This window comes from Panthera uncia, chromosome D4, assembly GCF_023721935.1.
Source record: "Panthera uncia isolate 11264 chromosome D4, Puncia_PCG_1.0, whole genome shotgun sequence".
NCBI lineage: Eukaryota > Metazoa > Chordata > Mammalia > Carnivora > Felidae > Panthera > Panthera uncia.
The window spans coordinates 77,468,235-77,486,451 of NC_064807.1; the positions used below are offsets into that span (position 1 = coordinate 77,468,235).

The following is an 18,217-nucleotide window of genomic DNA, read 5'->3' on the forward strand; positions in this document are numbered from 1 at the left end:
TCCAGGTATGTTTTCAGACTGTGCTCCTCTGGGCTCGGGGTATCCTAGAGAAGCCTCAGAAGCCACCAGGGAGGATAAAGGCTCTACCTGTAGCCCTTTCACATGTTTGGCCTCCATGTAAAGTTTCATCTGAAAAAAAGGGGGGTGGAGCTCTGTTGCTAAAAAAGATTTTGATTTTCGAAAACCACGTTCTATGTGATCAGGTGTCAGCAAAAGGCTTTTAGAATGGAGGTGCCAGTGTCTGATTCGTGCTCTGGGTCCACTCTGGGTGTCTTGCAAACAACCACTGGAAGAAAGGAGAGACCAGAGGATGTCAGCTGAGGTCCAGAATGTATACCAAGGGTCAGAAAACCACAGCTCCTAGGTCGAACCCACCTACCACCTGTTTTGGTAAATAAAGTTTTATTGGAACACAGCCACACTCGCTCATTTACATTTTGTCTATGGCTGCTTTCTGCTACAACAACAGGATTGAGTAACTACAACAAAGACCATATGCTCCCCAAAGCCCAAAATATTTACTATCTGGCCTTTGCCAGGAAAAATTTGCCAATCCCTCACCTATATTATCCCTCGAACTTCTGAAATACATTGACTTATAAACATGAATCCCTCCCTAACACCCAACAGGAGGTAATGAAGACTGTAAATGCAGAAGAGGTAAAAGGGAGCTCGGGTAGATGGAGGCTTGGGAGACTGATTCTACCGACTGAGCCCATGGGTCACAGTCAGAGGCAGGACAAGGGACTGAGCCGAAGGATGAAGGGTCACACACTAAAGGGAAATACTGCAGATTGACAGAAGTACAAAATGTTCAAATGGTGGGTGGTGGGGGCGGGGGGGGGGGGTGTTAGGTGCTCTGGGGAATCTGTACGATTCAAAGCAAGAGTCTTCAAAGCGACAGTGCCTCGGAAAGCGTCTGAAAGGAACACCAGGAAATTAACCACACTTGGAACAGACACATAACCTCTGCTTTCCAGCCTGTTTTCTGCCACTGTCAGAAGCACGAGGAAATGGCAAATCACGTAATAAGTCATCATTAAGAAATAAAAATGACTCTTCCCCAATCACCAACACTTTCAACAACCGCAGCTTTCCCTGGTGATAAATGATAGTCTGAATGACCAGCTTTGGCCCTGCCAGGATCTCCTTTCATCAGACAAATATTCGAATGTCACTACGCTCTGCTTACTCAGGCAAGACGGCAAATTACTGTTTAAACCAGGAAACCTTGGCCGCATCTGAAGTGCTTAGCAAAGCTCAGCTTACCTTGAGAAAAATGGTTCGCCATTACCGAGGTCCTCCCGGTCTCACTGTCTTGCTTCTGGTCTCGGGAGAGGCCGGAGGACTTCTCGGACATCTCACAGTCGGACAACGCGTGAGAGGCAGAAGGCTCAGGAGACTCAGGCAGGATGTGTTGGTAGGTTAAATTGTCTTCCTCAATCCTTGACCATAGGGATTGAAAGAGAAATCGTTTCCCACACTAAGATTCCAAGCCAGGACCATGACTTGGGAACAAACACTTAAGATCACTTGGCCCCTTGTCATTTCCCCGTATTTACAACTTTGTTTTGGAGCCCTTTTGCTTCCCCAGAGCAGTTTTTAGTGAGGACGCTCTAAAAACAAAAAGCACTCCATGGGCTTGAGTCTGGAGCCAGTGAAGGGGGAGCCACTATGTGGCTTATGGGAGGGAGCCTAAGAAAGAGCACGGGTCAAAGGCAGCTGCTTATCGAGGGCTCCCTCTGTACCAGGCATGTTAGACGTACTACCTTACCTGGTCCCCACAGAAACCCTCTGAGGCAGGGACGACCATCCTCATTCAGAGCTGGGGAGACTGAGCCGCATCACAAATTTGCTCACTGTCTCACAGCTTCTTAGTGGCAGAGCTCACACTTGAACCCAGGTCTGTCTGGCTCTGGGACCCCAGGAGAAAGTGGGAGGCCACTTCAAACCCATGAAGAGGCCTTATGGGTTTAAAACTCTCAAAACCCTCACGGCCTCCAAGCAGGTCCCAAAACCACCACTCTGGCAATCATCTGGTTATTAACCTGTATTTGCCAAGAGCCACCTAAGCCATAAGGAAGAACACCCTGAACTCTGCGAAAAGCCCACCTGAATCTCCATTATAGATAAGCTCCTTAATTTAAGCTCTTTTTTTTCTCCCACTTTTTCCTATTACTTCTTGTCTCATTATTCATGAGCTCAGACAAGAGCAAAGGACTCCGGAGCTGCCACGCATTCATTAACAGGTAAACACCAGATGCAACTTCACCCAGACAGTGTGATGGACGCACGGGCTTGTCGCTGCCTTGCCAAAGTGCCGAATGGGCCAAGGGCACCCATTTAATTAGCTTAGGAGTGACCCGTGTGAGCGCTAAGCCTACAGCTGAAAAAGGCAGAACAGAAGGAAAAGAAACAAACCTGTCGGAAACGGGAAGGGTGACACATGGTTAAGGGGGCTGAAAGAGGCTCCACGCACCGCCCCCCCCCCCCACCCCCCGCCCCACAGCCCATTCTCCAAGCAACCATGGGCGTCTTTCACAACAGCAAATCTCTTGCCTGGCCCCAGCTTACCCTCCTTCAAAGACTCCCCTCTTCCTGCAGCACAGAATCTGCGCTCTTAACAGAGAATCTGAGGACCAGTCCAGCAAGGCCCTGCCTGTCCTCTGGCCTTGACCCTTACGTTCCCGGCACCAGCTCGCAGGGCCACGTCTCCCTCGCCTCGCACACGGACACTCTCCGGCAATCCCTGCCCCTGGCCTCATCCTTTAGCTCTCAGTTACGACCGCCTCCACCCTGGAGGCCTTGCTTGCCCTCTCCACAGCCCGCCACTGCAATGTGATCCGTTATGAGAAGGATGGGAGCGGAGGGTCGAGCCGGGAGGGATCTGCAAAAATACTACAGTGGGAAAGGGGTTTTCTTCCGAACTCACAGAAGCTCTGATTAAAACTTCCTCCGGTGAGCAGTGATGCCTCCCCACCTGCTCCCTCTGATGATGTGGCCTTCGACAGGCCCATAAAATCTACAGTTCTGCACCCCAGACTGGTCTCTACTTCTTTATCTTAGCCCCAGAAGCCCAAAGGGTCGTTGCTCCAAAGAGGAGGGAAATACCCATAGCACTAACAACAGTCAGAACCTCTAACCAGTAAACAGAGGAGGACGACACCTTGACCCTCCCTGTGGGCCATCGAGGCAAACTAAGAAAGTATACATTTATTCCATGAACGTTTTGTGAATTCCAACTATACGCTACACACTTGGGGCTGGAATTCGAGACACAGTCTCTGTCCCCAAAAAAGGCAATTTGCGGTAATAAGACCTCAGGAGTATGACAGACTCAGGTTCAAACTCCAGCTCTGCCTTTTCAAGGCAAGCATGCAACTCTGACCCTCCCTAAAATGGGAACAACAATGCTTGCCTCCTAGGGTCAGAAATAATGAACGCGGATGCCTAGGGCAGCAGCGGACACACGCCAACACCCGGTTATACGTTAGCCGCTTTCCCGTTCCGGGGAATTCTGGGAGCGGGAAGGTAAATGCAGGAAGCGTCACATGGCCATGTGGTAAGTGCTACAATGTGACGAGGTGCCAAATACTACAGGAAGAATCGCTGATCCCGGGAAGTCATAGAGAGACGGGGGCGCCGGGGAGAGCCAGGTTCATCGCCACGAACGCCGACTCTGCTGAAGGACTTCCAAACTACAACAGGAAGTCGAGCATACGGCCCGTGTCCAGGCACGGGCTGGAGAACAGCAACAGGTCAGATAAGACCGCAGCACGGGGAACATGACAGAAAGAAAGACGGGTCAGACCGAGGAGGGCCTCAAGCGTCAGGCTAAGGCATGTGACGTTTAGCCTGCAGGTACCCAGGGGCCGGCAGAAGGAACGTGTCGTCCCAGTCACAGAACCTAACAGAGAAATGCCACGAATGACCTAAAACAACTGACTGAAGGCTGCGGGAAACAGCGTAAACTGCTCGCTTTGCGAGGGCACCGTCAGTTTCACAGGTGTTTACGCTTTACGTACAAGAGGCAGGGGACTCGCTGAACGGGAGGGAGCCACAGTGTACCCAGCAGACCGACCAACCGCCGTCTTCTTCCCGGACGCCACACACTCACCTCTCCGTCGGTTCATTCTGGGAGCTCATTTCCACTTCAACCGATTTCCCTGGAAGCAGAAAGAACATCAAGAAGAAGGAAGACATTAAAAAACAAACAAACAAACAAACAAACAAACAAACCCCAAGTGATCCCTAATAATCTCTGACTCATACATCTGCAGAGGCCCTGCTCCATTTGTTTAAACGCTTTTTCTAACAATCCCGGGTATTTAAAGTAGGATGACCGAGAACACATTCAGACCACAGGCTCCTCCTTCATCACTGCTCTGGCACCAGTTCTGGAGGGACGGGACAGCCCTGAGTCTAAAAAGCGATCACAAAGGCACTGCTGGGTGCATGCTCTTTTTCCTTCTCTAAAACTCTCAACAGAATATATCCTCATTACAGGAAACGGGTAACAGAGACAAGAAAAAGAACATGACCGTCCTCCAGGTACCTACAACAGACATGCCATGGACTTCCTTCCATCCTTTTTTCCCACGCGTTTTGGCCTGGGTGACACTGCACTGGGGCTTGTTTTCCCTTCGAATTTTATTATTAGAAGCATTTTTCTTACTGAATTTGCTTTAGAAACATAGGTTTTAATGGCTGCATTAATATTCCACCGTAGGCACGCATGTACCAGTTTCTGCCGGTCCCTTTATCTGACATTTAGGTCATCTCCAATTTTGCACTTTTATAAATAAAGGAAATACACATCTTTGTACATACAGCTTTATCTGCATTTAAATGATTTCCTCAGGAAAGACTCTCAGAAGTGGGATTAGCAGGCAGAGGAGTATGTGAGTGCAGCTGAGTAAGCCAGCGCCTGCAGCAGGGGAATGACTACAAGAAATGGGGAAAGACAACAAAATAAAGCTCGAAACGTAGCTGGGAAGAAGACGCTCGGCTCCCCCTGCACGGCCCAGTTTGCTGTCTGAAAGGAAACACGGGAGCCCAGATTTCAAAGAGACTAACAACTTCATGTTAAAAATACTTCAGAACTCTGGAAATTGCAGCCTGGGATGAGCTCTTTGAAGAAGCTAACGTGTGGCTAAAGGAAAAAACAAACCCTTCTGTGGCCGTACTTGAAACATGAGACTATAATTAAAGTGCACCCACACATACCATTTTCAAAACTACTCCTAAAAGGGAAAGTTCTCGAACACCACAGCGCAGAGGAAAGGAGCACCCGGAGCCTCGCGTGTTTGCCTCGTGCCTTGTGGTCCCCACCACGTGCTCCCGGGGCCGGCTGGTGTTGCTCTCGGGGTCCCCTCAACACCCCAGCAGCACAGCCACGGGCACCGAGAGCCAGCACGATGTCCCGAGGGCTTGAGAGTCACCTGCCATGGCATGGCATCAGCGGGCACCGGGAGAGGGCCAGCCAGGCCCCCAGATCAGGGCATCGGCGGGCACCGGGAGAGGGCCAGCCAGGCCCCCGAGATCAGGTGCCCGGCCCCAAAGATGGCTCCTTGACACTGACCCTGTCCGGAACAGTGGCAGGATTTCCACTGTACAGAAAAGAGGTGCAAATCCAGAAGGTGTGATGTGGCCCCTCTTACTCTGCTCAACTCACTCGATCACCTACTTGAACACATGCTCCAGTGAAGCAAAGGATTCAGAGATACTCCAGAGCTAGCTCAACCACAAAACTAGGTCTTGATCCTCTTGGTTACATCCTGATCAAAAATGCAGTGACACTGTGGCTCCCCAAAAGGCAGAGAGAGGTTGACAGGCCCCTACCACAGTGGACGGGTTCCACCTTTCTGTCTTCTACATTCCTGGGCAAGAGGGGAAATATCCATTTGACTGGGTCTATTTCCAAGACGCTGACTTGCAGTCCCAGGCGGCAAGACCCCCGTAAACGGGCAGCGACAAGTGCTGTTAGAAGAACAACTCGGCATTTTCCATCTCGCACCTGCACAGGGCTGCTTACCAACATTCAGCCGGTAAGATTCTGGCCCTAAAACCCTGAGGATGGCCCATCTGCCCAGCCCGGCCCTCCAAGGGGCCCAGCAGTCTACACGTACCAGCCTAGCACACGATAGCACCACAGCCTGCCTCACCGTGCAATCGCCCTCCAGGAGCACAGACACACGCCTCAGAAACCGCACAGGGCAGGGTACCACTGGTCGGGGGCAGGCTTTAAGCACTCTGGGACTTCCGACCAAAAATTCATCTTGTAACTATCAAAAAAACAAAAAAAAAACAAAAACAAAAACAACAACAACAAAAAAACACCTCTCCTCAATTCCTTAATAAAATCCACGACCACAGAAGGAAGTGTCCTGAGACCACCCAAAGCACGAGTTTCTCTGTCTTCAAACAGGACGTCCTTCGAGGAGTCTGTAAGGACTCAACAACTGTATCCTGCCCATTCCCCAGCCACAACAGAGTTCTTTAAAACCAAACGACAAATGGTTAGCGTGGGAGTCACAGGGACGTCATTACGAGTGGTGCGGTGAACTTCGCGGTGGAAACCGCTCCACACGGGTGACAGGTAGCATCTGTCCGGCTGTTCCAACAGCTTAGGGAGCGTGGCATGAAGGCACCGCTTCCATCTTTCAGGCAAATCTTACCGCTACGCCTAAAAGCTGGGTCGTGGCGGGGGCCTCACCTTGTCAAATAAAAACGCGTCTAGTCACCCGCTCCACATGTGAACACGAGAATTATCACGCAGGACCTGCAGGACTGGCCGACCCACCCTCCTCCCTGCACCGGTCCATCGAGTATGCTGCCTCCATTTGAGAGGCCTCTTTTGAAACAGGACGCCTTTGCTCAAAGTCCATCGGTCGTAGAGAACCCGGTTCAAATATCATAGCCTGGCATCTCCTCCACGGCCCAAATGTTTCTTCCTTTCCGTCCGCCAGTAATTTGTATAACGTGCTTACACTCTCCCCCCGGTGCCCGTGCTGGACACTGAGGATACAGAGGTGACTGAGGGGCCACCCGACCCTCAATGAGTTCACAGCTGAGTGGGGACAAGAGACCCAAAAGACAATTACACTACTGAGCTGTGACAAGGGACAGCACGGGATACCACGGGAGGGCGCACAGAAGAAATGAACGTGACCCAGCCTGGACCATCGGGGCAAATTTAGAGGAGGTAACGACAGACAGATATTTGAGGCAGGAAAGGACTGCTGTATGCAGATAGGAAGCAGCTAAGGCGCTACGTGGAGGGCAGATCCCAGGGCTACTTAGGAGGAAGAATGTTCCATTTTACTGGAGAGCCTGGTTCACCATGCTAACTCGACCCCGCATGCCCATTACGGCTCCCAAAATACCTCTCCCCATCAACTATGAATCCTTCCAATACGGAATACCCCTCCAATACCCCTTCCTCCTGGAAGACTTCCCTTCCGAGCTCAGAGATACCTCTCCCTCCAGGCCCCTACTATGCGGGTCAGACAGAGTCAGACACAGAATGGAAGGGAGCCCCAGCGTAAGATCCAAACCACACAAAACTAGCAGTATTGCCCGCAAATCCTGACTGGGCACCACATGTATGGCCCCGGCCTAGTTTGGAAGGCTGGGACAAGACGAGGTCCCCATCTTCCAGGAGTTTATGCTGTCAAGAAATAAAATATGCTCACGAGAAATCACTGCTGTCACCTCCTGAGCTCCCAAGATTGGTCAGGCAGGATACCAGACACTTGAAATAATCTCATTTAATCCTCAGAAATAACTGCGCAAGACAGGTAGTACTCCCCCACAGAGGAAATCTGACCATGAAAGGGATAAGAGAACCATAAAGCTGAGATTTGAACTCAAGTCTGTCTGGCTCCAAAGGGTCTGTTCTGTCCACCCTGGCAGAGTGTCCTTCACAAGGCCGGACGTAATTGTCATGTGCAATCTACGAACAACCCAGAATAAAAAACCAAACAGTTTTGCTTCCACCTGGGGTGAACAAAGAAAGCTTCCTAGAAGCTTTCTAGAAGGGAAGAGACAGTGAAAGCCTGCTAGCAAAGGGAGTGGTTTGAACAAAGTCCCAGAAGTGGGGAGTTGCAAGCAAGGCCCACAGCACAGAGGTACAGACCAGACACCCGAAGTGACAAGAGTGTGGGAAGTACCACATCATGGCGGTCAGGAGGTCAGGCTGTGGAAGCAAACTGCCCGGGCTCAAATCCAGACCCTGCTACACCTAGTGCAGTCCTGAGCCAGTATGTTAACTTCTCTGTTCCTTGTTTCTTAAATGAAGATGATGGGGGCGCCTGGGTGGTTCAGTCAGTTAAGCGTCCGACTTCGGCTCAGGTCATGATCTCGCAGTCTGTGAGTTCGAGCCCCGCGTCGGGCTCTGTGCTGACGGCTCAGAGCCCGGAGCCTGCTTCGGATTCTGTGTCTCCCTCTCTCTCTGCCCCTCCCCTGCTTGCTCTCTGTCTCTCTCTCAAAAATAAACATTAAAACAATTTTAAATGAAGGTGATGAACCGTACCTTCTCCTAGGCTGAGAACAATGCCTAGCATACAACATGCAGCTGCTAAAGACCAGCCTTCCTCATGGCTTCCCCATCATCATCATCATCATCACCACCACCACCGAGATGGTAGTGGGCTAGACGAGGCAGACGGTGGGAGGCCTTGAAAGTAATGAACAGTTTAGGTTCTTCCTGCAGGCAGAGGAGAGTCAAGAGAAAGGACCCCAGCGGTTGCCTTCTATTCACGTGGCTAAACCCTGACAAACCTGGTGAGCTGCTGGAGGAAAGAGGCTACCTCACCATCTCCTACCATCTTCCCCAGTGCTTACTCAGACATTCCTGGCGACAACGCCGTCCTCCTCATTTACGCTACTGGCCTTGGGGGGCACTCTGGGCGAGGACACAGTGGAAAACCTGGGACTGCAACCCCAGTTCTCCATCTACTTTGGCTCCCAACCCACTTTTAGAATCTGAAATTTGCAGATCCTCATCTCAGAAAAATGCACAGAGGCAGAGAAATCTTGCAGGGTTCTGGACCCCTAGTGAAATCCCTAGCTTGTGAAGCTAGAAAACACACCCGGCTCTCATCCTTACAAGGAGTGAGAAACCACACCATCATCCTACCAACTAAATATTGTTAAAGGAAAGCAGGGATATATACAAAGATTCCGGCATGGTGTTCTTTCAATAGCCCCAAACTGGAAACAATCTAAATGTCCACCTAACGGGAAATGATTAAGTGAATTACGGGACATTCATACAAAAGAATGCTCTGCCGTCACTAAAACTTACAATGTAGGTTAAGATTTATTATCTACAACTGGACAGAGGGAAAGGCTGCAAAGAGTTCTAGTTCCACAAAAAATACATATACGTATAAAACAGAACTGAAAGTATAAATTCCAGGGCGTTCATTTTTGCTGTATAAATAATGCAATTATAGGAGTATTTGCTTATCTGTTATTCTACCATAAACAAGTACTGCTTTGTATTAATAAAAAAAAAGTTATATTTAAAATTTTTAGGAACTCATGCCATGCAATTACCTCAAATATAAAACTACTTTACAATAAGCTCCTTTCATAATGCAGGAGCCAGACCCCTCGGATAGCATCCAAGAAAGACCCACCTTGGTTACATTTTACTAAGAAAGGAAGTTAGAGAGAGGTACCTGAGACTTTTACGCCTTTTGTATACAAGAAAATAAAGTTCTGTGTTTGTGTTGTCTGCTAAGCCTGAAGTGCTTTCTACTTCCAGAACCAGCAAGAAACAAGAAGTGAGATCTCCTTGGGCTTGTCAAGGTAAATAACTAAAAAATAAATCAAGGGGGGCGGCTGGATGAGTGAGGGAGGGCAGCTGGTGCCAGAGGCAGTCTTTCTCGGCTTCCCAGGCTTCCCACCTCCTCAGGCCGGTTGAGGGCTTGCAGGAAGAAGAGAGACAAACAGAAAAACGCCTCGGGCCTGGAAGATACAGCTCTATCTTGAGGACCCAGTTATTTCTCCAATAATACAATGGAAACTAGCTTATTTGGAAACCCTTAGTCAGAAGAAAGTGGGTTTCACAAAGCTGGGAAAAGTCAACTGCTCCTGTGTCCTGGCCCTCAGGGTCCTGGGGAGCTGGTCCTAGGACAATCAATGTGCAACAGGCCTGAGCTGTTAGGTTCTGTAAAAAAAATCAGGAAAAGCTCTCTAGACCCAGAAACCCAAACTATCCCACGTTCTATCTTGAAATTAAGTTGAATATAGGTGGACCCTCGTGAGTCATCTGTTTTGTATGTACGAAGACAGAAGAACTAAGGTCAAATCTTGGTTTCACCAAGTCAGTTATAACTTTGAGCAACTGACTTTCCTCTGTAAGGCTAAGTTCCTCAAGTAAAACAGGTTGTTCTGAGGAGTAAGCCCCCTGCTCACAACAGGTATAGCTATTAGCAAGCACGGAGTGCATAGGAGCCATGTACCCAGCGCTGAGTCAAGGCTTCATGCTCATTATTTAACTGTTACAACTCACATAGGAAAGCCTTTGATTTTGAGCAGAAGGAACAGGACCTGATTACATTTTGAAAAGATCACTCTGTCTCTTGTACGGAAATGGACCGTGGCAGGACACAGGTGGAGGCCGGAAGGCCGGGGAGGCCAGGCCTGGAATAATCCACTGGAGCCGCAGCAGCAATGAGGAAGGGGAGATCGGTCAGATTTGCAGTACATGTTGAAGGCAGAACCTCCAAGGTGCGGCCAGTGGGGTGGGAGGAGAACTGGCTCTGGGTGGTGTCCTCCTAGAAGCCCAGGGAGGAAAGGATTTCCCCCAGGAGGGAGGGACGGGCCACATCCAAAAAATACTGCTGTGAGTTTGGGTGAGGTGCCACCCAAAAGCGATCACCGGATTTAGCAAAGTGGAAGGTGTTAGTGTCTCAGGCACATGCCCATTCCGTGGAGAGGCTGGGATGCCTAAAAGCCCAGTTCCCGAAGGTTTGAGAAAGGGGAACTAGAAAGTCATACTCATGGATATAAAGGAGAGGGACAAAAATAATGACTTCATAGAGGCAATTTCAATGGAGAAAGTTTTAGCTTGAGAACCACCTTAATATTTTTCATATTCGAAACATAAAATGAAATCAGTAAAAACGGGAGGGGAACCCTAACCCTAAAATTGAGCACAAATGGAAACAAATAAATCTAATTATATTTCACATGAATATCCTAACAACACTGCATAAAGAATGAAATCCAATAACTTTTCAATTTAATACCTGACTACATACCCTTAGCCTAAAAACTAAAAGAACTGATCTCTTAGTAGGTTTGCTTCTCACAGTGCTAAGAATGGGGCAATTCTGGAACTATCTGTGTGTCTTACAGGACTAAGCAAAGGAGCGGATATACTGATGTGAGAGCCAGGATTCTCACTGTTGGAGACAGGAAACACAAATACAGAAGTGGAAGCAGCAATAAAGGGCACGGTGGGCTGGACTGGCATTGGAGGCCCCACTGTGAAATAACGATTTTTAAAATAAATTACATATTGTTATATATATGCACGTGTACGCATGTGAGCTATATTCTAGTCCCGCCTGCTAAAGGGTCTAGAAACAATGATCCCCTAGTAGCAATGAACCTACACAGCCCCAAATCATAGCTGTTGTTTTTTAATGTTTATTTATTTTTGACAGAGAGAGAGACAGCATGAGCGGGGGAGAGGCAGAGAGAGAGGGAGACACAGAATCTGAGCTGTCAGCACGCAGCCTGACGCGGGGCTCGAACTCACGGGCCACGAGATCATGACCTGAGCCGAAGTCGGACGCTCAACCGACTGAGCCACCCAGGCGCTCCCTCCAAATCATAGTTTTTACATAGCATTCTCCTTTAAGATGAACCAGGGCTACTTGGAGAAATGGCTGATTCAGGGGCAGGGACAGTATCAATGGGGCTGGAACATCTTTTTTTGTGCCAGGATGCACAGATGTACAGAAGGAAGCTCCTCCAAAAGATGGAGACCTGTCAAAAGGAATTGCCACTTGCCAAATGAGGAACAATTTGAGCATCGGCATGAATGACAGAATGAGTAATAGTCCCCTGAATAAAATAAGAACCTAAACTAAGTCCACACTGCTAATAAACAACAAATCTAGGAATAAAAAAGGGCAGGTAAAGGAAGAGTTTATCCTTCTACAGACGCCATCTAACAAGAAATGAAGACAGAATAACGACATTAGGGAAAAAAAAAAACCCACCAGGTGGCCACCATCATAGTCATTAATTAATAACAGAGGCAAGAAACGTTGTGCAAACCTCGAGTACAAATTTGAAGAGGAGCCAAGTATTTACAAGGTTACAAAGTACCTCCCACTAATTGCTTCTATATGACACAGGGAAATGTTGTCATTTAGAGTGGAGAAACCTGACGCCTATCAGCTCAACCAAACGGTCAAAGTTATTTTCGCCAAAAACGGGACAAACTAACGGCATGCGGCCTCGTGAACACAATACCATGAGAACACAATACTTAACATCGTATTCTTCCCCAAATCACATAATCTCATCTAATTTTCCTAACTTAATCCTAAAGAAACAGATAATCCCAAACTGGGGCACTGGCCTGAACTCTTCAAATAGGTCCGTGTCATGAAAGACAAAGGGTGAACGACTACCCCCGATTAAAGGAAACCAGAGAGACAGACAACTTGATGTAACATAGGGAGTGGGTCCTGGAACAGAATCAGGAATAAAATTCCTAAAAGACATTATTGAAATCAATTAGCGAAATTTTAGTATAGGCTGTATATGAGACGATGATACTGTGTCATGAATTTAGCAGCGGTGTTTTGGCTAAGAGAGTGTCTCCAGTGTGAGGGGCCACACACTGACACATCTAGGGGGAAAGGACAGGACACCATCAATCCATCCTCAGAGGGTTAGGAGAAGATAACAATCATAATCATAATAATGTGGGGTGCCTGGCTGGCTCAGTCGGTGGAGTGTGCAACTCTTGATCTCGGGGTTGTGAGTTTGAGCCCCACGTTGGGTGCAGAGATTACTTAAAAATAAAATCTTAAAAAACAGTGGGGGGCGGGGGGGGACACCTGGGTGGCTCAGTCGGTTAAGCGTCCGACTCTTGATCTCAGCTCAGGTCTTGATCTCAGAACCTTGGGCTCAAGCCCCATATCGGGCTCCGTGCTGGGTGTGAAGCCCATTTTAAAATAACATAACGTAAAGTCTTAGAAAATAACAATAATAATAATGTATGTGCGCACATATATGCATACGTATGCGTGTATATACGTGCCAACACAGGTGGTCCCTGACTTATGATGGTTCAGCTTACAGGTCTTGACTTCAGGACGGTGTGAAAGCAACAGGCACCCAGTAAGGACTGTGCTGCAGATGCTGAATTTTGATCTTTTCCCGAGCCGGGGACAGGCGGCACGATCCTCCCTCCTGGCTCCAGGCAGAGACGGTGAGCTGTGGTTCCCAGTCAGCCCCATCATCACGAGAGGAAATAACTGATACAACCATTCTGGACCGACACAGACATTCTGATTCTCACTTTCAGCAGGGCGTTCGGCATACAACACGAGGTACTCGACACCTCACTATAAAATGGGCTCCGCGCGAGGGGACAGGGCCCAACAGTGGGCTACTGTAGGTGTTCTGAGCACGCTTCAGCTGGGCTGGGCTAAGCGATGGTGTTGGGAGGTTGGGGTGTTATATGCGTTCTTGGCTTATGATACTTTTAACTCGTGATGAGTCTGCCGGGATGCGACCCCATCACAAATCGAGGAAGATCTGAATACACACAGAGAGAGAAAACGACAGAGCGAATACGGCAAAACTGATGAAGCTGGGTATAGAGTATAAGAGAATTCTCGTTCTAGTCTCAAAAGAATTGCAAATGATTATTTTTTTACTTAAATGCAACAGCCCCTATTTAAGTGCCTAGCACATAGTGACTGTTTAGCAGAGGCTTTCTTTCATCCTTGCTCTAAACCACCTCTGACCCTTGAATAGATTTTTTTTTAACTGATAAATGTTTGGGGTTTTTTTGTTTGCTTGTTTTGTCTGTTGTTGCCAACATTTAAAACTCAAGAGTTCTTACCCTCCTCCCCCTCGAAAAAAAAAAAAAATCCCGATTCCCATCTTCTCTTGAAAATCTGGAGCAGCCATGTGGCGGGCACTGGAGGGGTGTCCCTCCCCAGCCGGACCCCGGGTCTGGAGCAGTGAGGACCACCAGCCACTAGAAGCAGTCACCGGAAGGGACAGCAGCCAGTGTGGCTCCACTGTCACCTCATCAGAGCAGAGCTAAGTACTGCCAAGAAGTCTTAGACCGATAAATGCTGTGTCTTAAGACTCGCAAGCCCCTGCCCTACTTACCGTCGAGGAACAGCTTTTCCAGTTTCTCGAGTAGCTCGGCACACTGATTCAGCTGCTCCTGGAAGCCCTCCGCCACGTAGCGATCCACGTCGCTGGCCTGTAGCAACTCCTCAAATGCCTTAATCACGGTGTTCATATGTCGACGGTAAATGACACAGATGCCATGGCTGTCCTTAATCTGCTGTCTTTGAAGGGAGAGCTCCCTGGCTTGGGACTGAACTAATGAATCGTATCTGATAAAAGAGGGGGGAGAAAACGCTTGTACCATTTCAGAATTGCATTTTTGTGACCTTAACACTAATTGGAAAAATGACAGAGCACAATTTTTTAAAGCCTGCAGCTGTACAAGTATATATACTTCTAGAAAAATTGGAAGTATGTAAGGTCACTCCTTCGATTTCAAAACAACCCACAAACGCTGGAACAAAGGTTCTCCTGCGCTATTTTCAACCTTATAAAGCCCCCAATTACAGTACAGACTGGCAAGAACTCGGGAGAACATTTAGTTTCCATAAACTCCTCAAAAATATTATTCTGAATTATAGAAACAAGTGCTCCAAGGGTCAGAGGACCCGCCACAAATTCCCATGAAGAAGAAAAAAGAAACTGTTGACACAGGAAAACAAAATCGGGACTCTCTCCTCTCCAAAGGTCAGGGGGTAATCATTATCCTAACTACCATTTATGGAGGGTCTATGATCTGCCGGTCACTGCATTAGGTGTTTTTTATAAGTTAACCGTTCCTCCCAATCTTTCAACAAATGTATGAACCTCCTCGTCTACCGTGAGGAAACGGACTCCGAGATCGCGAAGTTAAATGGGGAAGGTTTCAGACTCAAACAGCCCGCCTTCAAAGCCCATGCTGCATCGCACGATACGACCTCTCCTGACGCCGGATCTGTCTTCCCCCGTGTGAGCCCACCAGTACTCCAAGGCACGGAGAAAAACCCAAGTTAAGCAAAACGTGGCTCATATACGGCGTGGCCACAGTAACTCGGCCCCAGTGTGGCTCGGCAAAGATGCTGACCCTTCAGTTCAACGTGTCCCCCTTTTCCTGAAATGAGGGCAGTACGTGGGGCTGCTGACCGCCTTTGGTGGTGAGCGTGCACGTACAGACCATGTGACGTCAGCCTTGAAGGTGGGGCAGGCCTCGCGGGTGAGGAAGAACACGGGGCGGGGGGGGGGGGGTGCTCAGGCAGGACACTGCGGGCTCGCGCACTGGCAACAGCTCTGAGCAACACCACCCATCTCCTTGGGCCATCTGCTCGGTCAGGGAGGCCTCTTCGAGGCTCCACTTCCTCATCCATATTTAGGAACACCACCTTTCCGGGCGATGCTGAGGATTAAATAAGAAAAGTGCCTACCCGGGCATCTGACACTACTGTCTTTCAATAAAATGCAAGCTTCCTCCCAGCCTGCTGTTTGCGAAGGCTCGAAAAACTTCGCTCTGGCTCCTGACAATTTAGAATAATGTGTCTGTCTCAAATTAGTGACGAATGAAGGTCAACTTTGCAACTGATCGCTTTTTTGTCACATCTCATAAAGCAAAACAGTACCTATCTATGCCCGTAAAACATGACGTAAGAATTCTTCTCTTTCAACACAGGCTTATTTCTCTAAGATGACCTTAAAGGGTAAAGATACGGGAAATATTTATATCCTTCCTACCCCAGCTAGGACATCAGTTTCAACCCCGCAGTAAAAGCCAATAACGGGGTCCAGGAGGAAACACTGCCGTTCGGCAAATGTACCAGGATTCCCCGAGTGGCTGGCATAATACCTTCACCCTGTTCCCAGCCTGAGGAGGGCAAAATCTGTTCTGCCAATTCCGGAAGACACAACACAAGAATTGTACAGCCACCGCTCCCTGTGGCCTCGCGTTCACCTCTCATCGGGCCCACCTGCCCTAAACCCACCATCGAGCCTTGCCCAGCACACAACCCACAACCACAACCCACCGAGCAGCATCCCCCCCCCCCTCGCTCACAGGCTCCGACCTAGAGGCAACGTGGGGGAACTGCAGGTTGCCACCGTGGAAGAAGCAGAGGTGGGATGTACCTGGAGGGGGAGAGATCTCTGAACCTATTCTGCAGGTTACGGATTTCACTGAAAAGTTCCACGTTCAAGTTCTGCTCCTTCTGCAGCTGACACTCCTGATCCACCAGCTGCCGTCTGAGGCCCTCCAGCAGCCCACCGTCGGTCACCTCTGGAGCCAGCTGATGAAGGATCTTCATGTGTTTCACATACCGAACCTGCTGCAAACTTGAAAAGGTCATTTCTTCTTCGTCGGCACTACCCTTGGGCTTGTTCAAGGCATCCTGGGCCGCTTCTCCTGTCCCACACAAAACTGTGATAATGGCCTCACTGCACTGGGAGTGCTTTTGAAGCTGAAATAAGAAATTCCGGTAGCCCTCGAGCTCAGTTTCCAAGTCACAGATTTTCTGTTTTAAGTTTTCTGCATCACCCGAGGTGTCAACGTTCTCCGACTGGTGGGTCCCAATCACGCTGACTTTAGTGGGAAGCTGACTCAAGTAAGTAGCTACTGAGGTCGGGCCCGGAAAATCTTCAGAAGGATTCTCATTGCACGTTGGCAAGACGGCAAGGCCATCGGGCTGGTAAATTTCAGAGTCTGCAAATCAGACATGCGTATATCAGTACCTCCTCTGCCGAAAGCCACCCCCCCGGCCCTGTGCGGCCACAGCCTAACAAGCCTCTCTGACCCTAGTCCTTCCTCTTACCCTCTTCCTCAGAGTAACTAGTCTGAAAAGTGAGCTTGGCCATGATAACCACCAACACCCACCGAAAATCCATCGATAACCCCACTATCCTGAGGATCAAACCCAAACGCCCTCTTACAGCATCTGAGACCCTCCACGATCTAGTTCTGGGCAGGCTTCCCAGGAATATCCCCTCACACCACCTATGGAGATGCCCTACTAAATTAGCCAGAATTCCCTGCACACACCAGGCTATTTTGTGCCCCCATGCTTTTGCACGTGCTGTTCCCTCTGCCTGGAATATGCCCGGTCCTCTACACCTACTCAACAAACTCCTACTCACCCTCCAACATCCAGATCTAATTCTCCTTCTGCAAGCCCATCTTCAAACTGTGCACAACAGTGCCTCCTTTCTGTGCTTCCACGGCCCCTTATGTGTCTTGCCCGGGACAAACATTCCATGTGCAGGATGCTGCCAGAGGAACTACATCGGCTTGCTTATTTATCTACCTAGCAATTGTTTATTTGGATTCCTCTCTCCCTCCTTCCCAGGAGGGGCTTGCCTTTCACCTTCACGTTCCCAGTGCCTGGTACAGTCCTTAGCCCAGACCAGAACTCAGTGCAGGCCTGAGAGATATCGGGGAGTGCGTGAAGTACCACTAAGAGCAGCAATTCTAAAACCCATCCCTGATGGGAGCCTTCTTTTCATTTCCACGTCTAACAGTTTCCAGGAGGTGCCACAATGTCCCCCGCAGTGAGCCGTTTCACTGATGCACGACCCTGCCGGGAAATATTTCCTGACAGCTAGTTTAAATCCCCAGACGTGCGGCCAAACTTGTCTAAGCACTGGGGCGGTGCTGGAGAAAGAATGCGGAGCTCTGAAACCAAAGAGCAGGGGGCTCACACCCAGCTTTGCCACCTGCTGACTCCATCGCCTTAGGCAAGTAATCTAACGTCCCAGAGCCTCAGTTTCCCCAAAAAAGATGCCTAGGGTGCCTGTTATGAGGCTTCAAGCTCAGGCCCAAGTCCAGAGCTCCTGTCCTTAATCACATACCACACTACCCCATGTCTGGGGAAGCCTCAGCTTGATAGAAGGGTTGCTGAATACTTAGGAGGCAGCA

At 49.1% G+C, this 18,217-nt stretch overlaps 1 protein-coding gene across 7 annotated transcripts in view; it reads right to left on the bottom strand.

The window, feature by feature from the left end:
• CDK5RAP2 (CDK5 regulatory subunit associated protein 2) overlaps nucleotides 1–18,217 on the bottom strand; it is a 169,401-nt gene that overhangs the window by 28,553 nt on the left and 122,631 nt on the right. For all 7 annotated transcript variants that reach the window (XM_049627905.1, XM_049627940.1, XM_049627912.1 and 4 more), the window contains 4 exons: nucleotides 16,438–17,008; nucleotides 14,380–14,612; nucleotides 4,118–4,166; nucleotides 1,270–1,445 (listed from right to left, as the gene is read on the bottom strand). In XM_049627905.1, the coding sequence (XP_049483862.1) occupies nucleotides 1,270–1,445; nucleotides 4,118–4,166; nucleotides 14,380–14,612; nucleotides 16,438–17,008 (1,029 nt within the window). The remainder of the gene's footprint in view (nucleotides 1–1,269; nucleotides 1,446–4,117; nucleotides 4,167–14,379; nucleotides 14,613–16,437; nucleotides 17,009–18,217) is intronic.